Source organism: Condylura cristata, unplaced genomic scaffold, assembly GCF_000260355.1.
Source record: "Condylura cristata isolate star-nosed mole 26May11 unplaced genomic scaffold, ConCri1.0 scaffold00005, whole genome shotgun sequence".
Taxonomy (NCBI): Eukaryota; Metazoa; Chordata; class Mammalia; order Eulipotyphla; family Talpidae; genus Condylura; species Condylura cristata.
The window spans coordinates 28,509,407-28,536,412 of NW_004567106.1; the positions used below are offsets into that span (position 1 = coordinate 28,509,407).

The 27,006-nt window shown below is 39.1% G+C and overlaps 1 protein-coding gene across 1 annotated transcript in view; it reads left to right on the forward strand.

The window, feature by feature from the left end:
• The window catches only part of CREB5 (cAMP responsive element binding protein 5), a 385,106-nt gene that overhangs the window by 148,556 nt on the left and 209,544 nt on the right, over positions 1-27,006 (forward strand). The window contains exon 5 of the mRNA XM_004676810.2: positions 4,550-4,722. Coding sequence (XP_004676867.1) covers positions 4,550-4,722 — 173 coding nt within the window. The remainder of the gene's footprint in view (positions 1-4,549; positions 4,723-27,006) is intronic.

Genomic DNA, 27,006 nt, shown 5'->3' on the forward strand with positions numbered 1-27,006 from the left:
CACCAGCTCCAAATCTACCTTCCTATCCTAGCAAAACTAACTCGACAAGAGTCATGCTTTATGTTTTGAAATTGGATATTGAATTTATCAGGAGGTAAAAATGTCATTCTCTTATCAATGAAGACAGGTTTTGAACCCATAATTGAGACAATGTGAGCTCAGAAAATAATTTCATGTTTGAGTTACTATGTAATGCTTAAAGAAAAAAGTCTTCTTAACATGAAATGATAATGCTTGCCTACTTGTTTACTTTTTCAAAATGTTTTGAAACTACTCTGGATCTGGAAGAAATGTGCAGATTTCATATAAAGGAGGTTACTGAAGAAATATAATACAAAATATATATTTCATGAGCCTTTTCCATCTCTGTTGGAGATCACAGAGGGTAAGAGATGTCTTAAAAATGTTAGTGAGGAAAGGTGTGAAGTACCTAGATGGTCTTTTTTATTTAAAAAAATATATATTTATTTATTTATGCAAATGAGAACTGGAGTATAGGCCAGAGGTGCAGGGGTGAGGAATCCACCAGAGACAGAGTAGGAAACAGAACTGGCAGACTGACTGAAATACACTGCTGAGGGGAACAGCCGGCACATCAGGAGAGGTCTGCCATGCCATGTGGATCACCTCCAAGGCAGAGATCAAACTCTCACTGAAGTGGCTGCAGCTAGTTTGCAGTGCTGTGTCCTAACTCATTGTGCCAGCAGGGAGGGCTCTAGATGGCCTTTTAGGCCTTGTCATGATTTTCAGTGTAAATCCCAAAACTTTTTTTTTTGTAAGGGGGTGGGTTCTCATTTCCTTCATTTAACATGCTTTACTCTGAGGACTCAAACTCATCTTTTTGTACTGCAGCATAAATCAGTTTTTCTTGGTTTTCATGGTAGCACTAATAAGTAGTTGTCACCATCATTTGAGTCAAAGTGTTCAGAAACATGCAGTTTTCTTCTTGGCATATTTCTCTAAGAGCTCATTTAATATTTTCTAGAACACTTTGCTTTTTGATCTTCATACCATGTTTGTGACTTTCTTCATATCGATCCTCTTTGTTTCTCTAGCCTATAATTGAATAAGTATCTCCACATGAAAAAATTACTAATTGTGAGCATACTTACAGATTTCAAGGTGAATATACAAAAAGTTAGTTCTTTCAACAATGATTCTGGAATATAAGCATCGTGGAATTTTAGCATTTTGAATGGTTTAGGAATGTTATTTTATAGTTTACTCATTCACTCAGTATTTACAGAGCTCCCATTATAAGCCAGACCTTGGTCTACTAGTGGAGACACAATAGGCAGTAGAGTCAGACATAGTCTCTTCTCCCACTGTGCAAAGGAAGTTCAGATAGGAATTAACTGATAAGAAACAATTATAAACTTGTGAGAAGTATTTTGAAGGAGAGGGAGACAGCGCCCATCCTTGGAGAGATCAAAGAAGGCTTCTTCACAAGATGCTTCACCTGGGGTTTGAAGGTAGAGTCAGGGACAGGGCACTGGTAGCAGAAAACAGTCTATGTCAAGGTGCTGCACTAAAATGGAACCTCATCAGTTATGAGATCAGGAAGATTCCAGAAATGTGGAATGAGTCACAGAATAAAAGTGAAGGTGGTGTGAGGTGAGCTGAGAGGTAGGAAAAGTTCTTCACTGAATCACAAAGGATGCTATCAGGGTCTTTTGAGTCTTTATCCTTGAACCTTGGGCCCCCATCTAGAAAATTTTGGGAAGGCTAAGTGGAAATGTAGTGGGATTTGTGTGTGGTGTGGCCAGGTTTGCTTTGTGGAAAGATCACTGTAGTCATAGTGTGGGAAAGAGGAGGAAAGAAGATGTTGATGGTTGGGTGCAGGTTAGGGAAGGATAGTTGGAAAGACAGAAAGAGGTAAAGGATGTTCAGGTTAAATTTGTAGTATTTGAAGATTATACGTGGTAGTGAAAGAAAAAAAATGTATCAAGAATGACTCTAGAAGGTTTTGTGCATTTGATATTTTTCTTTGTGAGATTCTTATGTAAAAAAATAAATTGTATAGTTTCTGGTGGGAATACAAACTAGTCCAGCCATTATGAAAAGTTGTGTGGAGCTTCCTTAAAACACTAGAAATAGATCTGCCACACAACCCAGCTATTCTAATCCTAGGATTCTATCCAGAGTTCACAAAAACACTAATTGAAAAGGAAAACTGTACTCCTTTATTTATTTTGGCAATATTTACAATAGCCAAGATATGGAAAAAAACTAAATGATCCAGAACAGACCAATGGATCAAGAAAATGTGATATACATACACAATGGAATACTACTCAGAGATCAAAAAATATAAACTCATGCCGTTTTTGGCAACATGGATGGAGCTAGGAGGGTTGATGCTAAGTGAAATAAATCAAAAGGAATAAGATAAATATTGTATGGTTTCACTTATATGTGGAATAGAGAAAAACCAAGAATCAGACAAAGACAAACTTTGAAAGCTGACTATAGACATTAGGCATTCTTGAGGGGAAGAGGAGTACAGAGGTGGAGACAAGAAAGGTCAAAACAGGAATGGGAGAAAAGCACAAGGGAATATGGTGATGGGCTACAGTGTGTTGGTGGTAAACACACCTTAGGGGAGAAATCATAGTTTGTCCAAAATTAAAATAAATAAATAAATAAATAAATAAATAAAAATAATACAAATTGAATCATACAGTTTTATTGATAATCTCTGCTAGCATAGCACTGCAGAAATAATTCTAAAAGGAGAGTCATAAATCTTTCTGTGCCTTGAATCTATTACTGATAAAGGAGGTAACTGTGAGAAATATGGAAAATTTTGATAACTTTGAGGAGCCAGATAATTGAAAACATAATACTTGTAATATTTAACTTCATCAGATCTTTCTAAGACCTGAGGAAATAAGCTTGTTAAGGCTCACTTTCAAAAGAAATAACAGGATTAGGTTTATTTTCATTCCTATTTTCAGTCCAAGTTTCTAAATTCCTAGATCCTATAAAAAGCACTCAAGTATATACCTTTGTGGTGCCTTAACACAAATCACCATTTCTTTTGATCCTTCTTAAACCAGCACAGTATTTTCCCTCATCAGAAAGGCCTTCTAGTATCTAAGAGGAGCCTTAGTGTGTAGGAGTCTATATGAGCCTTTGGGATCCAGCACCTAACCTCACACACTGAGCCAGGTGCCCAGTTCCACCTGGTCTCCTGTCAAACTGTGTGGTCAGGATTTAGAAATCAAAAACCTAGGAGAGGTGCAATGTGATGGACACAACCACTTCAAATACCATATGTATTATCACCATCATTTCACACATAGTGTGGGAAATCCTGTTCTTTGTAGAAGAACTTCAAAGACCCACTTCTAGTTCTCCTAGGCAACATTTATTTTTTTCATTGTTAACCTTAAAGTGCAGAAAGATAGGTATTTTTTTCTCTAGTAAATTGCTAGTGACACTCCATTTATTTCTTTCCTGCCGTCCTTAGCTCATTGTCCAACTGACCTCTCGAATTTCCCTACACTACCAGACTAGAAGGCTGTACCTGACTGTTTATAGAGGCCCACTTACTTCCTCTCTTTGCCTGTACTTTTTCTTTCTTTTCTGGGGTCTGAAATTCATTCTCATATTTCAACCACATTGTGTCAGCCAGCCCTCCTCTGCCTTGATGAGATTCCTCTCTTGTCCCAGTGATTTTCTTTTCTAGGAGAAAATGACCTTTAAGTCAGCTTTACTGTGCACATTTTACCTTACTTTTGAATGTTAGACAAGGAAATCTTCATGGAATTCATCTGAAATAATCATGATATTAGATCATTTAAGTGGCACAGTTGGGTCATTTGTTCCTTCAGTAATTTATTTATGCAACACATGACAACTGAATGCCTACTATACTCCATGTTCCATGGGATAGAATTGTAAACACACTCTAAATTCTAGACGAACAGGCAGGGAACAAGTCAGTGGAAAAATCATTGTTGTTCTATATTCCATAAAATTGTTAGAAATTGATTTTTTGCAATATTTTTTTTTCCTGTCTTTGTCCTCCAGACATCCCACCATCGATTCCAACTGCCCCCCACCTTGTTTAGTTTGGGTCATGGCTGCTCAGATTATGATCTGGAAAAGTAGTCATTTCCTGAAAAAAATAGATTGTTGGACACTCTTTTAGGACTGAAAAAGAAACACCTAGTGTGTTTGTCATTCAACGCAGGATTCACTATATCAAGTATTGTGTGTTTACTACAAAAATCATTTCCAGATGCGGTAGGTATCACACCAGGTCAGAGGCGATATGCATTCAGTGCCCCTGGTGTAAACCTCACACCAGGATGGTGACAGAATGCTTAATGAACTTCAAGGTATTTACCTGTTAGGGTGGATAGTTATTTTTCATCTCCTTGTAGCTATAAGTTATAACAAAATGAATGGACTCATGACTTGCCAGAAACCATCAGTCCCTATTTAGTTGACAGACTAGATTCTAATTTTGGCCTTTGAGAGCTTGAGAGTAGACTAAAACACTGACTTTCTTCTGATCTTTCCCCTCTGTCTTCCTGGGCAGACTATTTCGATGCATAGCACAGTTGGTGGGGCCATGGCAGGGCCCGGAGCTCACCAGCTTGGCAGCACCCGGATGCCTAGCCATGACACCAGCGTGGTGATTCAGCAAGCCATGCCGTCACCCCAGTCCAGCTCTGTCATCACACAAGCACCTTCCACCAACCGCCAGATTGGGTAAGAGACCTCCTCGGCCACTTCGGAGTCCTGACTGGAACTCAGGGAATGTGTCGACTTCCTTCTTGTTTTGGTGTTCGGATTGTATGAGTGAGAAGTTGGTTTTCCTGACTGTACAATTTTGCCTAGAGTTCAGAGTGATGCTTTTGATGGGAGTAAAGAAGAGTCTCAGTTTGGTGGAAATTGTGGGCTCTGAACTTTGTGAGCAAAAGCAAATTTCTTTGTTATATTTCTTCAAACAGGGTTTATGAATTTGAAGATATCAGTGGGAAACCCTGTAGGTGTTATGGAGCCCAGGGCATAGTTCTCAAGATAAATATTCAAGATGGTGGAGACATGTTTTAGCTCCCCTGGCTTAGGAGCAGCTAAGCCTATCACCTATGTTTATCTTCTGTGTGTTTCTGAGGTTCACTTTCCCTATATGTCCTTGCTTTCTTCTTGTAGACCAAACGAAGAAAGCAGGCCCCCTTCCTCCATATATATATATAAAGGACAATACTATGACATTGAGAAAATAGGTAGAACAACCTGTCATAAGTGCAGAGATGCTTATTAAGGGTTGAAAAGTTCTCACTTCTGAGTATCATGTGACGATGGGTGAGTCAGAGTATGGTCTGAGGACCAGCAGCAGGGGCATTTCTCAGGAACTTCTTAGAAGAGCAGAATTTCTAATGCAGCTTCCCTATCTCCAGAATGAGGATGATGTCTTCCCCCCCCACCCCCGTCCCCCCGCATTTAGAGCAGAGTGAAGAGGAAATAAAAGATTTAAGAGCACTTAACTTCTTAGGAAGAAAAAGTAATAACTTAAGTCAGAGTGTGATGATAAATGAATATTGTTGAATGCTGAGAATGGGTTTCTCTATATTCCCAGAATTTTCTAGCTAAATATGAAAGGGAGTTTGCTGTGCTTATTGTATGAATCAGGGTTTACTTTGAATATTCAATTAAATATTGGATATGGTAATTTCTTTAAAATATTTAAAAAATTATCCCAGATTTTTTCAGTGTCTTTTCCTCCTGTTCTAGACAAAGAGTGAACTCTAAGATGGCACTGGAATATTCCTTCTTAGAATGCTCTAATAGGGGTACCATGTCTTTCACACTTTTCAATTTATCAGGATGGAGTATGATGTGCAAAGACCCATTTTAATAAGTTCAAGCTGTGGGCAACAACTCTTGTGATTTTGCCATGGGGACATTTTGGTTTCACAGTCAGAAACAGAAAATGAATATGATCATTTGAATGCTTGCCTTTGTGGAAGAAGCCAAGGCTAAATTAGCAAGTCTCTGTTAAAGATTTCTTTTCTTCTCATATGAGTAAGGGAGCAAATGTTGCCACCATTGGACGCAAGAACCTATAGTATACTGAGAGGGTACACTATAGGGGTAAAAGACAGCATCAAAATCTCAAGGGACTCCTTCATTCTACTGGTTTGGCATTGGGCAGACAATTCACAGTTAGGCCAGCTAGTTATAATTATTTTTTTTTTCAAGGGGAAAAACATAAAATGTGCTTGAATTTACTAGCAGTTTTACAGCATTCCTTTCCCCCTGGAGTTCAGTCTCCCCTGCCCCCATTCTTCCTTACCAACTAACTAGCCTCTTGGAGGCCCTTAGTATTTGGCCATTGTTAGTACAATGCTGGGTTTTGTGAAACAATCTTTAAAGGGTTAGCATTACATTTTCAGATTGGTGTTGACTCTATTAATAATTCACCCAGCCAACCCAGGGCTGTACATTTGGGAGAAGTTTCTAGGCTGGGTCTCTTTGCCAGGGTGGTTGGGGATCTTTCTCTAGTCTCTGTGACCTCCTGACCCACTCATCTTCCCATTTATTCACAATTCTGGAGTGTTGTATGACTCTCCTGGTGTGTTCTAGGAGATAATTGTCACTTTAGGACTCTGTCTCATTGCCAAGCTTGAGGGAGGCCCTTTCCTTTCTTCAGCTCCTTCCCTGTTGTGCTTACCATGTTGATTCCAACCCACACATCCTGTCATTTCCATTTTCTCCTTGTGACCCATCCAAAACCTTGTCCGGATGATCGTGGTGCTCAGCAAGCAGCAACCCAACCCATCTCACCAGTGGATTCAGTATGAAACTCTAGGTGGTAACATTTGGGGATGGTTGACTCTTTTATTTCTCTCAGCAAAGAGGAAATGAGTACTTATTTTAAAACATGAGTTCCCTCTGGAGACTGTGTCTTTAAATGAGCATTTGAAATTGCAGATAGTTTTTTTTTTTTCTGAGGCTGCACAGAACCATATTGTAGTAATATTCTGATTTTTATCACAACCTCAAATATTTAAGTGTCAAAATCTGGCCAAGCCACCTGCAAATGTTTGCCATGGCTACTAGCCAACAAAAACAGCAAACAGCAATGAAAGTCTTCATTCAGGCTCAGCGCTTAAGCTGCATCCAGCCGGAGAGGCTGGGACCCACCTGTGCCCATGCACAGTGCTCTTTTGCTGCAGCCAGTGGGTGTGGTCATGATTGGAACGTTGTGGGTGAGGGGTCCTCTGTCTCCTGCTCTCCTCTTTCCTTTCCTTCAACCAGTGCTTTTGCCAACCCCTCTCCTGCTCTCTTTCCTAACCCCCTTTTTTTCATGTTGTATTTACACGTAGAGGCCTGAATGTGCTAGGAGTGGTATTGATGTGAGGGACTGAGAAAGGGAAATAGAGCTGGTTCTCAGGAAAGATCTGGGAGACAAACGACATATATTCTAGTGAGCACTTGATTTTCATACTTTTATCAGCAGGGACTGAGCTAAAACAGACCAAAATAGTTGGATATGCACAAATCCAAAGTGATAGGGTTAAAAGTAGGCAGATAAGTAACTGTGTTACTTCTAGTCCACCCTATGTCACCCCCTACCATGCCCGATGCCTAGTTCTGTCTGAGTGTGCTGTTATTCCAATAGAAACTAGAGTTGAATATAAATATCCTAAATTGCACTTGTGTGGTTAGGCAGGCTAGAAAAACACACAGCACTGGAGTGTGGGAGGCATCCCCAAACTAGTGACTACTTGTGCTTAGTCAAACTGGCAGACGCTCTGTCGGGAAGAGTGTCTTTGGCTGATTGATGGTAGCATTTTAGGAGATAAGTTTTCCAGATGGAAAAAAGAGGGTGAACCATGAGCAGTACAGGAGACAAGTGAGACAGAAAACAAGCATGTGTTAAATATATATGAAATCAATTCAGCCTTGGACCAAGAAGATTAGACCAAAGAGATTAGAGGCCATATCTCTTCTCCAGTCACTTTTTTTTTTATTAGATATCATGTAACAAGCTCATTAATTCAGGATCAAATCAGCAAAGACTGGGGAAAATAGTGAATGAGCAGGTAGTGATGGTATAAATGTTCTCTTTCTCTGGATTTTGAGCCTGTCTTTCTCAACGTCTCTAGGTCTCTTCTCATGTGAGACATTTTTGTAGAAGCTAAAAATCAGATGAATATAATATCACTAGAATATAGCTTTCTTAAAGAAGTCCATTTCTCTTTATGGAGTGTAAATATTTGAAGATAATTCACACTTGCTAATTTTTCAGTAGAACAACACAGGTAATTACAAAGTGTGGAATTCTACACAAGTGGCTATCAACTAGGAATGTCTAGCAGGTTATGGGGAGGCATTGCCAAATGAGTTTTCAGATTTTCTGACTATATTCAAAACGTGCTGCAAATTTCATTTTCTTTAGGAATTGGGCAAATATATAAGCTCATTAGACTGTTGGTGAAACTTATTCGATAGTAAATTATTTATAATGCAGTTATGATTTGTCTAACATTAGATAATACAAATATTCCAACCAAAGCTGATATTTGGACATGGGTGTGAATATTCTACTGTGGAATATTCTAATTAAGATATCAGGAAACTTGAAATGATGTTCAATAGTCTGCATATATGAAGGCTTGATTTCATAGCAGTTTTAGTTCTAACACACATCCAAGTGATATGTGTAGCCACTTTTAGCTATTTGTCCAGGAACTCTGCCTTCATGATGCTATAGCTAGATTCTATAGGTTAAATATGTAGCTAGATATTCATAAGATGTTACAAAAGCAGGCCTTGGTTCTTGTAAAAGTTAAAAGATGCCAAATTCATCATAAATTGTGTCTTTTTCTCATTTGTTCCATGCTTCTTTCTCTCTTTGCAATCTCGCATACACCAGGTTATGGAGAACATGAGGGATATTTCAGAGGATATGACTATGGAAAATAATAATAATAATAATAATAATAATAATAATAATAATAAATAATAAATGGTTTGGTGTGCTGCTTGAGTGTTCATGAAATGGGAATGTTAATAGATTTGAGGATTTTTGTGTCATTGTTGCTATGGGAAAAAAAGGGAGAGAGGTCTATAAAAGACAGAAAAATACAGTTTTAAAAAAATTTAAATAGCCAAGCAATTTACAGTTTAAGAATGAGCTTGCTTTGTAAGTGCATATGCAAAGAGATTCATTATTAAGCTGCACAAATCAACAATCAGGGTGGTGCTGCAGCTGCCCACCTAGGTAAGTGCCCTGCCACCAGCTTGGTCCTCTTCCCACTGGAAGCCACAGGCCAGCAGATAGCAGGCTGTCACTGGCTATAGTCTTTTGCCAGGACAGCGTGAAGCCCTCTTTGAGTAATTCAGACTAGAGCCATTATTTCCTGCTTTGTGTTTTGCTGAATATCATGGCTATGAACATTGCTTTATTGTTAAAAAGTTGCTGGGTCTCTCACAGTCCCAAGAACATTTATGAGAGCCTTTCAAGGGGATGCTTTCTGGGAGGGTTGATGGACTTAACCATATGGCTCCCGTTAAATCCCATGCAGAGCCCTGAGAAATTACCTCTGACAAGGGGGCCAGCAGCCTTCTACTCACAGGGTTTTTATGTGTGGAACGAAACATTAAGTACTGATACTGGAGGAAATATAAGGTTTCTTAACATTCAAAGTTGTAACACCACATGGTATTGTGTCCAGATGAAGGGGACAGAGCCAGAATCCAGAGCATGTGGCTGTGAAGCCCAGGAAGAAAAGGACCCTGCTCTCATCCCCAAATCTGACTCTTGTTTCTGATTCCTCAGGCAAACACCATGTGGCTTAGTGTTTTAGCACATCACTTGGAGCCCAGGGAGACCTGTGTCTTGGTCAGCTCAGGCTGCTGTCATAAAATACCAAAGACCTGGTGGCTGAAAGAGTAGAAATTTATTTTTCACAGTTTTGGAGGTTGGAATGTCAAGATTAGGATGCTGGCAGATTCTGTTCTTTGTGAGTTCCCATTTCCTGCCTTTGTGACAGCTCACAGTCTCACTGGGGTCTCCTGACCCCTGTGCATAAAGAAAGGCTTGAGAGATATCTGGTGTCTCTTCCTTTTCTTACAAAGACACTGATTTCATTGTGGGGTGGGGGGAGGTTTCCCACTCTCATAATGTCATCTAAATCTAATTACCTCTCAAAGGCCCACCTAATACCATCACATGAGGGTGTCACATAAGTATTTGGGGAACACAAATATTTAGTGCATAATAGCTAGTCTATTAGGAGAGAAAATAGCAGTTCATTTCTCTATGTTTCACTTTTTTTTTTTGGTTAGAAAAGTCCTTGATTAACAGACCAATACTGAAGAGAAGGAAGAAAGCTAACATTTATCAAACATCTACTATGTTCCAGGCATGGACCTAACTTTGCAAATTGTTTCCTACAATTCTCCAATTGCCCAGAGAGATTGGCATTCATTACCAGTTTTATTGCTCAGAGAAGAGAGGCAAGTTGTCTAAAGTCACTCAATCAGTGAGATGGGTGTGTTTGTGAACAGAGAGCTATTGGATTCCAAAGCACATGGCTTCTCTATGCTCCTGCCCATGGATGCCCATGCTGGGAAGACACAGTGTGACCAGCTGGACAAATAGTCCACCCATGGGAGTTGACAAATATTCAGAATATCTGGTTACAGTATAAAGAGCTCCTGTGCTTTCATACACCTGTGGGACAGTCTAAGAAATGGACACACTGAGTGGTCAGCAGTTGCACCAGTCTTTCAGGGGAAATGTAGGACTTCCTTGACTCTGAAAGAAGGGAGATAAGGAAGGGACTTTGTTGATCACAGAGATTCAGGCATTGTTCCCATACTGGGAGGCCTCTTGTCCAAATTCCCTTACTTATAAGAAAGCAAAAATCACCATAAATAGGTGATGGCCCTTTCTGCAGCCTCTTGATTGCTACATGTTTAACTTCTTGATTTTCAAGAAGACTGCAATTCTCTGTCTAGATGAAGACTTGTTTTGATTCTTGTGTGAATAGGTGACTTTGTCTGTAACTTCTTCTTCAAGGAGGATTCCAGAGGAGAGAAGGCCTGTTCACAGAGTTTCAGAAATTCCATATAAATGTCTATGTGCATTTCCCCTCTATTTTTAGAAGAAATAAGTACAAATGAGGGTCTGCTTCTGGAAAAAATTGCCGGGATCATTCAGTCTGTTTACTGAAATTCTATTCTTTTGTGCAACATATTGAAACACTCCAGAAAATCGGAGCTTGCTCAGAGTCAAGGTCTGAGGACAGTGATGAAAAAATCTTGTTCATGGGTTCAGAGGTCATGGGTTTAGGATGATACACACTTTACCTCTTGACAAGGTATATAGCTGGTGGTCAAGTGTCAGCTTCTGGAGGCTGTGGTTCCTTCATCTGTATACAAAATACTTGATAGCTGTATATGAAGTCAGTCCCAGTGATGAAATCTTTTTTCAATGCTTCTTTTCCATCTCAAATTTATTTTCTTTTTGATTTTTTAAATTAGTAGGCACTCTAGTTTACCTGAGAACCAGGATATATTTATATACCACCAAGAATGAGAAAAGAACAGAGCTTGGGATGCTGGGATTTGTGGTATTTGTGGTCAACGAGAAGTATCCCAACATGAATTTAGAGAGACCTGACTTAGAGGGTGAAGCCCTAGATGAATAATGAAGCATTCATGATTTTTATATAAGGAGGAACATGCCCATTTTACAGTGAAGCAAAACAAGGCCGCATTGATAATGGGAAGAATCAGACCTAGGACCCAGATTTCCTATATCACCTTGTCCCATGGATCCAATGAACTTGATGGTCCCAAGTTTTGGTTTATTACCAATAAAATGTGGAGTTACCACTAGAAAATCCCCTAGTCTTACCCATCACTAAAAAGTGAGTGGTTTCATAGTGAGTTTAATTTTGAAAACAACTTGGCAACGCAAATTCTTTGAGAGCTCAAAGCTACATGCATGGCTATGCGTAGTTTCCTGCTTGCACTAATCTCATTAAGAAACTGTTCTTTTATTCTCACTTTGCTAAAGTGTCTTATCTTTACAGATTTAAGGGTTTTAGGAAACCCTTAAAACAATAGCACCATAGTAAAAGATATAATACAAGTTGGATGCAAGAAGCCTGAACAATGATCTTGTCAGACATGGGAAAAAACAGCCCACTGTCTTCTTTTCCAGTATTATTATTAACTGGGGGTTACTTGATGGGAGGCCTGAAATAAAGGGATTTGCCTTACCTTGATATTTAGTTCCTTCATATGAGTAAGCTTTGGATAAAGTACCAAATGATTAAACATTGAAACTTCAGAGTGTATAGTCCCATAATATACAATGTGGTATTAAACTGCGTCTTGTACTCTTCATAGATCCTCCTTGGGCATTGGTTCATTGTTTAAGTGTTTCCTGTTTCCAGTGCCAGTGTGTAGATCCTAGGCTCACTACTAGGGTTAGAGAGAGTACTTGGACTCAGTGTCACCATAGCTTGCAGGCTGCCAAAAAGTTATGAACTTAGGAAAATGATTAGTATGTGCAGTGCTCTGTAAGATGAACATATTAAGAAAAATGACCCTGAAAAAGCAGAGCTTGTATCCTTTGCTCTTTTGAAGACTGAGCATATGTTCTAGGAACATGGTGGTGTCTGCTGAGTACTCCAATTATAGCTTTCGTATTCTAAAATACTGCATGCTTCATAAAGCGTAGAGACCTCTTGTCTGAATAGATTGATAGGTTATAAGTTAGGAGGGAAGGGCTTTTCTTTGAATTATTTGTAGTTAATCCACAGTATCCCTTGTATATGCCATCTATTTATATAATTGGAAATTTGGGGCTCAGAAGTATATAGACCAAATGGGTTTTCTCTATCATCACTATTTATATCCTTTCTAATGGGGATTTAAAGATTATCCAAACTCAGGGAATGTTTTCGCTTTGGATGGATGATAACAACATATAAACATCCCATTTGGTTTTGATTTTTGCATACATGCCAAAGGAATTGTTGTTATTAAATTTCAATCATATATAGGTAACACTCTGTTTCAATGGTCGTTGCAGAGATTGCTCAAGTTCATACCCATGGCTGGCAGTTCCAACTCAATCTTTCATGGGTTTTGGAACTTCAAGAAGGTCCCTTAACGTCTCAGAGCTCTATTTTTCCATCAAATAAAAAGGAAGGACAAAACTAAACTGTCTAATGAGTGTTCTCTACCTCTTAAAAGCAAATTTGCTTATTTATCATACTTTATGTTCTACCATGTGGCTTTATGTTCTACCATGTGGCTGTTATGGAAGAGGAAGGTGAAATTACATAAAACAGATATATTCACATTTATCAGGGAACCTAGTAATCTACTTGCCAAATATGTTGTACTTTTAGAAAATATCAACATAAAATTCCTGTAGAGTAATAAACATTCTTAATGGTACCAGACACATTTAAAAGAACTTGGAGTTTTATAGTTTTCTCCCCTTTGGCAAATTGCATTTTGGCTGGTGAATAGGCTGGTAAAGTCTGTAAAATGAGAGGATCCCTGTGAGTGTGAGGGAGAGAATGTGTTTGGAATGTGCTGGGTTGCTTTTGCAGGGTTGCAGCTCTTTTCAGGGAACAGATGGCCCCAGTCATCTTTGAAATGCCAGAAAAAATTTGCTGAAAAACCATTTACCTATCATTTGTTGGAGCAGATGTGGTAATTCACAAGTCAACTGCAAAGCACTTTACAGATGCCCTTCAATCTATTATTTTCAGTTCATAGAACTCATAAACATTTTTTGAATGAATAATCATAGCGATAACTCCAAAAACAAACACCTGTCCCATAGTAACAAATCCAGTGAGCATTTTCAAATGCACAGGATTGTTGTTAGGATCTGTTAAAGGCTAGAGGTCACACATTTGGCGGACTTTCAGGAATCACTGCTAAGCATGACATTTCCTGTCACCTCGCCCAAAATCTTTCTCAATTTTTTTCTTTTATTTTTTTTTACTAGAAGAGCTAAGCAGTAAAGTGCTAGATGAAAGAGAAATAGAGGCTGCTTCTATTCAACACTGGGTGGGTGAGTGGAATCATATTGATGAATCTGTAAAGAGTAAAACTGAAATCTATTTCTAAAGTCTTCCTGAAGAATTTATAGTTGCATATTCCAACTAACAGCTTCTCTAAGACTTTGAGAAAATAAATTTTAAAATAATTCCAATTAAACACTTAAACTGCTAAAGTACATTGGGAAATTTTAGTGTCTGGTTGCATTTTGCCTTATTTTCAGAAGAATGAACTAGTTCTTTATTATCTAGAAAATGACCCTTTGGTTGATGGATCATTTCCAGGGGGAGTTACTTTCTGTTTCTCTAACACCTTGACATCATTGGCATGTGGGTGAGATACTTATGTGCTAATGCTGACTCCTCTGGAGGGTGATGACAACACAACCCTAGAATGAGGAGTGTCAGTTCAGGTGGAGATTTCCCCTTCCTGAGAGAAGTGAAACTGTGGCCTTAACCATGAGACTGAGGCTTAACAAATGAAGGCTTTTATCTACCAGAAGATTCTTATTTATAGCTGGGGTAGAATTGGAATGGGAGTGGGAGGACAGTCATCTTGAGCCCTGACTTTGTCTCCTTTCCTCCCTCCTTCCTCCCCATCTCACCTAGAGATAAGTTACATCTCATTATTCATCTCAGCCCTTTGGCCATAGTTCTAGATAACAATCTGAAATTGGAGAAAGTTTAAGTCTTTTAACTGAAAGGAAAATGAGGTGTGTGTGTATTACCAGACATGTGTCAATCCCCTGTCATTGTGGGGAGAGCTATTTAATATAGCTTTGTAGTTAAGGATTACCTTCCAGAAACCAGAAGAGTGAGTCTGTTCTCTGTTCCAATCTGTTTTGGTAAATGTGTGTGTGTGGGGTGGGGGGAGACAGAGACAGAGATTTATAAAAAGAGTGTGTGAAACTGCTGCCCCACCAAAGCCACAGACACCCTCCCTTACGTTGGGTCCACCACATTCCATAATTATTATTGCCATTAGGAATAATTATTATTTGCTTCACTGAGTTGGCAGTTTGGAGCCTGCCTGAGACAGCGGCTTCTCACAGGAGCCCTAGAACACAAAGGACAAAACAATCACCCACAAGTGCTTCAACATGTTTGGGCGACATCCTGTTGGTTCCCTTCATTGAGTTTCATGCACGTAAGTGTCAAATTGAATGAAAATTCATCAGATACAAAACCAGCATGAATGAATGCTGACACCCAGAAAGCATGTTTGATTGGATGTTGAGTTTTTGGTTTTTCTTGGGTCTGGAGATGAGAGTTCTTTTCATGCTGTTTGTTTATTTAATTAAAAATAGAAAAATAAGTGATTTGACAGGGTAAACTTGAAATATACAAGAGTGAGAGGAATAGTCAGTGTAGAAGCATTAAGCTTATTAAGAGGCAGAATATTTACAAGTTTAATTCTAGGTTTCCTAATTTGTTTTGCCTCCGTGTACATAAATTATGCAGAGTAGATTCTCTTCCTTTTGCTTTACCATTTTGAAATAACTGTCCCCCAACCATCTCACCCTCCTTGGGGAACTCAGGTAGAATGTGCTCCGGCATTTTTGAACCTATAGAGTGTTCTCCACAGAAGTTATGCCTGGTGAAAAGGCCACAAAGTTATTAAAAAAGAGTGACAGATGTTCTCCCAGACATTACTTTTCTCTTAAGACTTCACTGGTCCCTTGCCAAGGTCTGTACCAGCCTTAGACCTGCGGGTGCCTAGAGAATATTGCACACATCTGCAAGCATGAGATAACCATCTTCTTCCAGTAACCCCCCATAGTGGGTAGCTGTAGTCAAACCTGCTCAATCAGACTCTTTCTGAGGCTCCTAAAAACTGCTGAATCTGAAGAGGGAAAGAAACCAGTCCACCAATGTGTGCATGAAACATAACTGAGTGAGCTTATCTCTGTCACCAAACAATCCATCCTCATCACAAAGTCAACTGTGACTCTTAGACAGGGGCAAGAAAGACCAGAGTACCTTTTAGGACACATGAAAAGTGTTATATTTGTGCAATAAATATCTCTTAGTGAGGCAATTGCTTACACATCTTCTCCAAGTATGTTGCCTGGATGGGCCTAGGCATTGAAAAGGGACTGCTTTTATTACTTTGCTATGTGGGTTTCTTGAGTGAATGTTCCTGTACAAATAAGGCACAAATGAAAGTTTCATTGTAGCGATTTTCAGGGATTTGTAATCCTGGATGTTATATATGTAGGAAAACTATACAGAAGGAAAATATTTTAAAAAGGAGCATTCTTGCCTAGATTGTCATAAAAAGATAGCAAAATAGTGCTCTAAAGAAACAGAAATCTAGTACTTGCTTGGTAATATGAAAATTGAAAGCTGTCCTCAGGTAAAGAGTTCCTAGGAGTTTAGAAGTGCTACTTTTCCATTTTGTCAATTGTTCTAGGCATTTAGGGATAGGAAAGACCAAGAAGATGGACTCCTGCATAGAATTTAATAAAAGCAAAAAATTAATTTGTTCATTTTCAATAATAACCTTTGCAAAGAACCACATTTTTTACAAATCCATGCTGACATGCGTTGCTTGTGACAGTCCATTGACAAGTTCCATTTTCAACATTTTTATTCAAAGATCCTTTTGTATCATATCCCTTTTAGTCTTATGATAAGAAATGCTTGCTTTTGAGTTATTCTCATATAAAACACCCTTCATTATTTCATAACGATTTCTCTGAAAATTGGGAGTTTGTGAAGTCTAATTATCTTACTGGTTTTCATTATGAGGTTGGATTTTTCTCCTATTAAATATTGTCTTTCCATTAATTGAGCTTAATTTTAGGTTCTTTTTCTACAGTTAAACTATGAAAAAAGCTTGCAAATTTTATTAATTGTTCTAGAATGAGGGATATATTTTTTCTCTTAGTTTTAAGGGCATTCCCAAGAGGAACTAAGTACTTCCGGAGCCTACCAGGGTACTAGATGTCAGACCCTAAGGGAGAGGAGGTGACTTCATAATATGGAGTAATTGTCCATAAGACAACACTATGGAAATGGTGGTTTTTCAGTTGCACAGACATTTTTCATTTAAAAAAAAAAGAAGGCATAGTTGGTATAAGAGATGGACAGATAGTGTGACATAGGTGTCATGGTATAAAGATGATTTAGTAGAAGATGGACAACTGGAATCCATTAAACTGAGCTCCAAAATGAGGGATGTAGCTTTCAGTCAGGTGGGCAGGACACCCCCTCTCCTAGGGGCTCCCTCATCCTAAGTGAGCCCCTATATGTTAACTTAGTCTCTGTATAAGTATTTGAGTTAAGCAAAAAAAAAAAAAATTGCAAATTACATAATTAGGGACTTGGAAACATACATTGCATCTACACATAATTGTGGATCTATTGGCTCTGCCTATTGTAATTAGAGAAGTATCTATCACTCCATTCTCCTTTTGTTTAACTTGTAATGACGTGAGCATAAAAACATTAAGCTAAAAGCTAACTGAAAATAAAAATTAAACAGTTCTGGAGAACAGGTATCTTACAGTCCTCCAGTTCTTGATGTGTATGGAGAGGGAGTCAAGAGGCCTCCTACTAGATCAAACAGTTCCACCATTAATATCTTCTGAACAAGGGTGTTACTAGAGATGCATCTTACTTAGGCTTCAAGCCTGTGCTATCATAAGAATTCACTTTGAGATGTGAGCAGGGGCAAATGTGATCTTTCTTTAGCTGTGTATGCTCAGTTACTTGCTGGATTTGGAGGTGCATACTTTCTGTTGGTGAAGCTGTCTACCCTGTAATTTGTCCAGAATGGAAGCTTAGCACTGCATGTGGATGTGGAGTTGTTCCACTTAGTCTTTAAGAAGAATTTTACCTTCTTAATGATTCTACCTGAACACTAAAGGCACAGGCTCAAGTCACTAGCCCAAGAAAGGCCAACTCAGGCTGCTGATGTTTTGTGTGTGTGTGTGTGTGTGGTGTGTGTGTTTCCTCAGACACTGAGTTTAATCACCAAGACATTTCTTTTAGGCAGTACTTAATTCCTTTCAGCCTCTCAGCCTACAGACTGGGGCTCATTTTCATGACTGATCAGGGTTTTAGCTGCTGCTCCCCTAATACATGTTTTTGAAAGAGGAAGTAGCTTATGTGGCAGCACTGTTCTTTGATCTGTTAACTTTTCTTAATTCTTTCTGAAGCATCCTTCTGCCCCCTTCTGTGACTCTGAGTTATTTAAAGGAAAAATCCTTGATTTTATATACTCTAAGAAACCTAATGCTCCAAGAAATCCAATAATGCCCACTGTCAGAATTATGTTGGGAGGGTGAGGGGACATAAGATGACCACCCAGAGTGGAAGCTTTACTGGGAGGGTGTTAAAAGTAAGTAGACATATACCTGGGAAAGGCTGCTGTGGAATAAGGGGTGCTGGCTATAGCTACCTGGTACAGACAGACTAGATTCATCCTTGTGAGAACATTAGAAATTTTTTTTGTGTTCACTAGGGGATATGTTTAACCCTCGGCATTACTGAGAAGGGTCTTCTTTTCCTCTCTTATGGTTTTACTTAAATTTTCATATCTTAGGATCTGTGATTATGAGTTCTCTCTTCCTTAATGGTTTCATTAAATCTCTATGTTACCTTAGGCTTCTTAGTATTTTTAATAAACTGGAAAATTGAGGTAATTTCCATGGTCAAACTACTAAGTTCGTGTGATGTGATGCTTCCAAAGCTCATGCTTTGGTGGTCTTCATTGTAGTGTTCAGAACTCTGGTTGGTTGTTTTCCAAACATGTTTCACTCTAAGGATTAAGGAAAGCCCCAGAGTGAACATGGTGTCTGCTCTGGCAGGTGGAGATGGTTAAGAAGGTCCCCTTAGAATTCTGGGAGGAACCCAAGATATTCTTATACTCCTCATAGAATAATAACTGTGAAGAAATTTTCTACAGTTAAGCACAGTAACTACAGTAGGGTGATTTTCCCCATCAGCCCTCTGACAGCCTAGCGCCTGCCCCACTGTGGTCTGGTGTTGAACTGTTCACATGGCTTATTCTACCCTCTCAAAGTTTTATAATCTCCAGAAGTAGGGGAGACTTAAGGTGAAAGAGAGGGGCCAGAATAATTTGATCACTTTCACCAGCAAGCATCTTTCTTTGGTGAGATAAAGAGAAATAGGGAGGCATGAAGAATCTTAGACTTTGAAATGATTTAATAATTCCCAGCCAAATACAAAACAAGCTTTACTTTAATGAAGCTTCTGATAAGTGGTCTATTTTTAATATTTTTTATTTTTCATATATCTGTTTACATTATTATTCATATTATAACAATGTTTACTTTTTCCACCCCTCTCCCATCATTGTCACAGCCCCCCATATTCCTCTCATAAGTGGTTTATAAACACACGTTAGTAATAATTGCATTCTGGCTGGTAGCAACACGTGGGGAAGTGTAGGACATCCCAGCGTGTTCTCCGGCTGTGTTTGTCCATCCCACTAAACTGCCTCCTGGCTTGGCAGCACTTTACCTGCCTGGCAACTGCTTGGCTCAAGGGGCTGCTGCCTGTAGTGCCCTGCACACCCACTGACCATTTCTGTCGGCAAGAAGCCACAACTGAGGTGAGAGAGTGGTCTAGCCTGTGCTTCTGGCAGCCAGCCTCTTGCTGTGTGACCTGCCATGATAATATGAAATCTCCTCCAGAGTTTATTGTCAAAGGTAGATTATTGAGTCTGTGGGAGTCTAAATACTTTGGTAATTTTGGCTTTATTATAAAAACATAGTTGAGGGGTCCTAGAGAAAGAATAATGCAAAAGATTAAAAATGAAAAGCATGTCTACAGTAGAAGAACAGCAAAGCAGAGAGAGAAGATTTTAAATGAGATTGAAACAACAGAGATGGTTTGCTGCTAAGGACTTTGACCAAAATCACCATCATCTTGTAAGTGAAATGCTGTCTCAGTGTGCTGGTACAAAGCATTTCCTAAAGGAGTCACAGGCATTTAGGGGAGAGCTGAAGCTTGTCTTTGGTACTGCAGGGAGTTTTTTGGACACACGTCCACATCACCTAACCAGTGATGCTATGCATCACTAGCATACTGTTTTGGAACATGTGTTAATGAGCACTGAAAGAGCAGGGCAAAAGTAGCAGGATTCTTTAGGAGTTAACAAAATAAGTTTTGTAAAACTAAGCCATTGTGGAGGTGGACTGGGGGATGGGAGGTTGGGCAGACTCATATTAAAATCCTGATATAAAGTTCTAAGCAACGAATAAGAGGCTTAAATACATAAAGAGTGAGGCTAAATTTGGACCAATTTCCTGTGAAATCCCTTGTGTAATATTTTCAATTTGTGCTTGTTTAATGTGGTTTATTTTCCTAAGGTTCACGCTATAGGTTTTAAATTCAGCCTTGACTACACACATGTGTCTAGAGGTTATAAAACAAGAGCCAGCTCGGACCAGTGTCCAACTGGATACCCTTTAGTGGAAAACATTGCCTCCTTTCCAATACCTCAAATTTCTCTGTGGGCACGGAGTACTTTCCCACCAACTGGCTTCCCCGGTCATGTTTGGTTATGTTAGGCAGTACACCTAAGGATGCTACAAAATCTCTTCACTCCAGATGGGGACTCCAGGGCAGGCCTCCTGATCAAGGATAATGCTATCCTTCTTATTAAAATAGAGAATCACCTCAGGACAAATCAGAGAGCTCTGATTTGCATTACAAAGTTCTAGTTTTAGCCTCTCCTGTCTGGATCACACCTTCTGTACAGTGGGGCCACTCACAGATGGCAGTGAAACAGACTTGAATACAACATGTAGGGCCACTAGTATAAAGTCAAGCCTGAAGAAATTCTGTGGTTCGTGACACCTGTATTGTTTGGTGTTTGTCTCTCCTTTTAGACTCCAGTTCTTACGACAAAGATTGTGCTTTATTCATTTCTGTATCTCTGTATCTCCCACAGCATACAACAGGTAACCTAACCTAGAGAACTGTATCATTAGAGGTGGGCATATAAATATATGTCTATATGTGTCTCTGTGTGCATGTGTGTGTGTATATATATATATATATGTGTGTGTGTGTGTGTGTGTATGTACATATGTTTGTGTGTCTGTGTGTGTGTATATATATATATGTATATATAATATATATATGTGTTTAAAAATGTGGAAAAGAGACAAAGTATATGTGACAGTTCCTTAATTTAAACAGTTACTCTCACATATGTATGTTGTGAGGAGACATTATTAGTTCCATGAATAATTTTATTTTCTTCACCATCATTGGAGAATGTAGTCATCATCCATTTTTTTCATTCATTCAGCAAACATTTATTATTACCTCTATTTTTCTAAGAGTACACTAGCTTTCCAGGTCTAGGTTGCAAAACCAAAAATTACTCTTTACAATTCTATCTTTCATTTCTAGCTCTGCCTTGTGGCATCATGCCTTCATATGAAATCCATATCTTCTCCTCGCTTTGGTTATATTTTCTTACCTATTCCTTTGACTTTTGTTTCTCTTGGCATAAGAAGCTTTCTCAAAACTATGGATGTGTACTAGAAGTAGTCAAGGAGTTGTTCTCCATGTGGCTGTTTTCCCTTGAAGGGAAAACATAATTATTGATGCTGTCTTTCTTCTTAGGGATGTAGTTTTGTTCTTCTTACCTGCCTGCACATATTTCCAAATAAGTCAAGTGCATTGTGAGGAAAATTGCAGCCGAGAATTATGAGATTCACTTTATGGTCATTTTCCCCCTGAGATTCTGTGATGAAAATTTTCAAATATGTGGAAAAGTAGAAAGCATTGTATGTTCACCATGTTGTTTCTATAGTGAACTTTTCACTATAATTGCTTTATCATATATTTATATATCTACCCATCCTTTTACTTATGCATCAACCTGTCTTTTTAAATGCATTTTAAAGACAGTGTCTGTATCATTAAATAGAGTTTAGTGTTTGCTTATGGTTCCTTTTTGTTACTGAAGTTCACAAAGTGTAAAATACACAAGTCTTGAATTTATTTATGGCCACTTCTAATGTAGGATATCATTTTCCTTTCTAGCCTTTCTCTTCAAAAACTAATCATGAATATGAAAAAGAACGTATAATACCCTTGGCTAGCATAGTTTAGTGGTGAGTATTTTTATTACTTTTTTCTCTGCCTGGTGATATCTGTTCTAGTTAGGATGGAGCCAGGAGGAAGAAGAATGAATGAAGCTTGCATGTTCAAGGCCTCACTTTGCATATAAACTGTATCAGCTCCTTCCACCATCTGTTTTTATCTCCTTTGTCTTGTTTGAAATCCTTTATTGGTTCAATGATAGGAAAGGCAGTGTATGTGGTGATAACAGGCATAAGTTTTACTATCATTAAGCCTAAATTCAAACCCAGTTACACTGACTTTAGGCAAGTTCTATTTAATCACTCAATATTTATGTTCCCTGTTCAATTGAGTGTGATATTATCATAGAAGATAGTGATGATTCAATAGGATAATGAATGGACCCCGTATGGACCCAGTAACATTAACTTTTGTTATCACATAAATACTAGCTGTGTGCAGTTAAAGATAAATGTGTATGTGTCTGTTGTTAATATTGATCTTTCAACATTTTTTCAGAATGTCAAAGTCAATCTTTTGTGTGACTTGATAAACTTTTGAGCGAATACTGAAAATATATCTTCTTCACTGTTTTGATAGAAATGAACACTGTTTAGTGTCAACTGAGAGGTCTACTTTTTTTATTCCAGATAGGATAATCATCGAATTTTCTTCAGATGTCTGTCTTGCATCCTAGATCCAGGACTTAGGAAGGAAGGATAATAGCCAAAGGACATTGTGATTCTCTTCTTTGTTCTTGGTGCTTTCTTTATAGCTTGAAGTCACAATATGACTTCCTTTTTGCTTAAACACAGTGCTATGTCTTCAAGCAGCCAGGCATACAACTCAGGAGTCCTCTCTGGTGTTTTGTTTGCATGGTTCTCCCCCTTAGATCCGCCATAAGTTGAATGGATTTTCTCCTTCCCTCCCAAGCCTCAGATTGGCTGGTGACATATATGGTACCCACTTGGAGTACTCAGAAAATATTTGTTAATTTGCTTAGATCATGTGATTATTTCTTAGAAACCTAATGCAGGAAGTTCAGCTCTTGCTTGGAACTAACGCACAGTTACTAGGAAAAGTTTAAAACTGTGGAAGCTGTTCCCCAAGGTGGAAGGCCCCAGGAAGACTGGCTGTAAACTGTTTTTGAAAGACCTGAAAAGGGACAAATTGAGCTGAAAACTTTCTTATCTATTGAGCTAGAAAAGGAAGGGTACTAGACAGTTCTGACTGTGGGGTGTAAGGAGAAGAGGAAAGTGGCAACTGTCACATGTGGCAAATACTATGTGAACAATTTCCCGGCACTTTGGGACCTGTGTCTGTGTGTGCCAGACACTTGCTAGAACAGCAAGTGAAGAAGCCCTGAGGGCATTTGCTATGATTTGCAACTGAATTGAGTTTGGATGCTCATAAATGGGATGGAGCTACAACGTGGGCAGCACTGGTTCAGAAACTAGAATTGAGGCAATTGGGATTCTTCAGGCCCTTTAAGTTCATCTTATCAGGTCAGGCCATCATGGAGCAGATAGACAGGTAAGTCTCCGAGACCTCTGAACCCAATTAAAGTTATACCACAAAGAAATCAAACTCATGTGGTTTGCATTTTGGAAAGCTACATTTGGTGGGCTGTTCCTGTTTTAATTCGGTAACCTAATGCAGACCATGTGAACATTTGAAACGCTTTTAACAGTTAAACCAGCTCAAATAACACAAAACCAGAACAGCAATAAAGAATGAATTAAAACTGATTGCAACTGTGGCCAACATAGTTTTTTTCTTTTCTTTCTTTCTTTCTTTCTTTTTTTTTTTTTCCTTGCAAAGAAGTTGTGGGGAATAGAATGCAGGACCAGTGGGGGAAGAAACCAGTATCTCGATTTTCAACTTTGAGTAGAGTAGCAGGCACTTTGACTTTTTTATTTCTTAAGCAAATGTTTGAAACAGATTAACTTTAGAAGGTGTACTTAAATCTTGAAGGGGGTTTTGAATGCAGGAGCAAAGGAGCCTGCTAGGATTTAGAACTGATAGCTTGGTAGTTAGTCGCTGTGCATTCCTCCTGCTGTCCAAGATGGTCAGTTCACTGGGGTAGTGCATGGTGGTGGTAAGGCTGTGGAGGTCAATAGTTCACTCCTATATCAGTAGGAAAGCAAAAGCTGTTTGTAAGCCATAGCCTGTACTTACCAATGTCTAGAAAGCATCACACAGAAATGAAAAGCTGAGATGCATCAACTTATGAACTATTCTGGGTACACTCACTGATGTCAGTTACCTGATCTAGTCAATGAATCCCTCTGTGGCTCAGTTTTCTTATCTATAAAATGGGATACAGCTAGCATCCTTATTTTACACAGAGAAGTTAAATAAATCTCCCAAGGTCATATTAATAACAAAATATTGTATCAGTATTCAAACCTGGCTAATTTGCTATGAATAGCTACAACACGAGCACATTATGTCACTCTAGCACTGAGAACAATTTGTACTCTGATATTGAGAACAAATGGCCAAAGCTTCAACCTGACTTAATACACCTCTCATCAAGAAGGAACTGATAAGATGACAACCACACCCAGATTTATCACATGAGCAGTGTGTGCTCCACAATCATTGTTCCAGTTGTGTTCGTTGAATTGAATTTGTAGACACAGAAACGATGCCTCTGGCATTCCCGGGTTTCCATGGATCCATGCTGTGGATGGAGACATTTCTACAAATAAAATCTGCAAGAGATAGTGAGTGTGCATTGAATTTATTTCCTTGTAATCTAGATGCTTGATGAGAGCCATGGGGTATGATGATGGTAGCTTGGGCCCAGCCCTGAGTGATGTGCCATCGTTGATAACTAACTGTCTGCCACATTTCCCAGAGTGTGCTAACTTAGTAAGAGATCCAAGGGAATAAGAAAGAAAGGACCCGTTAATTTCAGATCCATTAGTGACAGAAAGCTTGCCAAGTGGGAAGAGTCAAAGTATGGGAAGAAACTGTATTTGCAACCTCCTGAGAAGTTATCACCAGCAGCAGGGAGCCACATATCCACTAGTGGACACAGAGACTATACTGAGACCCCAGATGCAGATTCCTTCCGGCCAGTGGACACCAGCTTGTCAATCTCTTCTGCCAGGTTCATCTGCCTGGCTCATAAACACTCCCTAGATAAGAGAAATCTGCCTCCCTTCTGAATCTGGTATTACTGTTGCCTGGCAGATGCCCTGAAAAAAACTTAGAATTAATAAGTATAAATGAAAGGATAAAGTATAAATGAAAGGATGAAGTATAAATAAAAGGGTAGAGCTTTTCTTCTGGTTTCCTTTTTCTTAACCTCACCCATGAAGTCAAATATTTAAAGTGGCTTAGACAGGTAACTGTTCTCACAACCCCTGTTCTATGATTGTGGGGGAGGAGCTGATTCAAACACTTGATGAATGTGATGTCTGTTTAAGTTGATGGTAGGATAAATCTAGTTATGGCCTACAAAATCTTGGTTTCAACGATTACAGCCCACTTAACTCCCTTTAAGGTCTGGATAAAATTGGTTGCCTAGCCTCCTAAACATTCCTCAGGTTATTGGTCTAGTTACAATGAACTTTCTAGAAAATAATTCCAACCCTGACTCCTCTGGTCTCTTTCTGTGTCCTGTCTGGGTGACTATTAGCATGTCACTCATCCTGCTGGTCAGGACACACAGTGTTCCTGGAACCCAGTCCACCCTATATAATCATTACTGAACAGTGTATGGTGGGGTGGGGTGAGACAGATTAGGACCTTGGTTAACATTAAGGATAAAAAATAATTTCTTTCTAAGAAGTGTTTTTCATATTGAATTATTTTTTTTTAAGATTTTTTTATTTATGCATACAGAACTGGGGTATAGGCCAGAGGTGCAGGGGCGGTGAGAGGATTCACCAGAGACAGAGTGGGGAGCAGAACAGGTAGACTGATGAAATACACTACTGAGAGGAGCAGCAGGCGGGTCAGGAGAGGTCTGCTGTGCCATGTGGGTCACCCCCGGGGCAGGCGGGGATCCAACTCGTGTGGAAGTGGCTTTAGCTTCTTAGTGCTGTGCTTTAACCCACTGTGCCACCAGGGAGGGCCTCATATTGAATTCTTATCTGGGCAGTCGCTTTAAGAGAGCCCAACTTGTGATAGGGCTCCTCACACTCATGAAGCTCAGATAACTAAACCCACATCTCCCTACACCCAGCTTGGGTTCTTGACCCTTCTTCAGGTATTTTTTAACTTGAGTCATATAATAAATACTTCCTGAGTGTTCGCACTTTCCAGTCCCCTCCAATCCATTGTGTATGTTTTTGTTCTGTGCCTATCAACTGGTAATTCAACACCATCCTTAAAATGAGAGTGAGCCTAATATGTTATGATAATGCTCCCCAACTTTAATAATTGGTCTGGCCTATGGGTGCCTTCTTGGTAGGTGTGCTATGTTAACTATATCTGAACAGGAGGTATCCTACACTTCCAGAACACCAACAATATATAAATAAAATACTTTAATTAAAAAAAGAAAGAAAGAAAAAGAAACATTATCTTGATCGTCCTAAGAAAGTTAACTCCCTCTACTAAATATTTTCTTAGTCACCTGCCTTTGTCTTTTATAGGGTTACTTTATAGGTATTTTTTTTAAGATATATTTATTTGTGCATACAGAACTGGGGTACAGGCCAGAGGTTCAGAGGCAGCAAGAGGCTTCACCAGAGACAGAGAGGGGAGCAGAACAGGCAGAGCAACGAAGTACACTGCTGAGGAGAGGTCTGCCACGCCATGGAGAGGTCTGCCACGCCATGTGGTCACCTCCGGGGCAGGCGGGAATCGAACTCATGCGGAAGTGGCTTTAACATAGTTTTTTTCTTTTCTTTCTTTCTTTCTT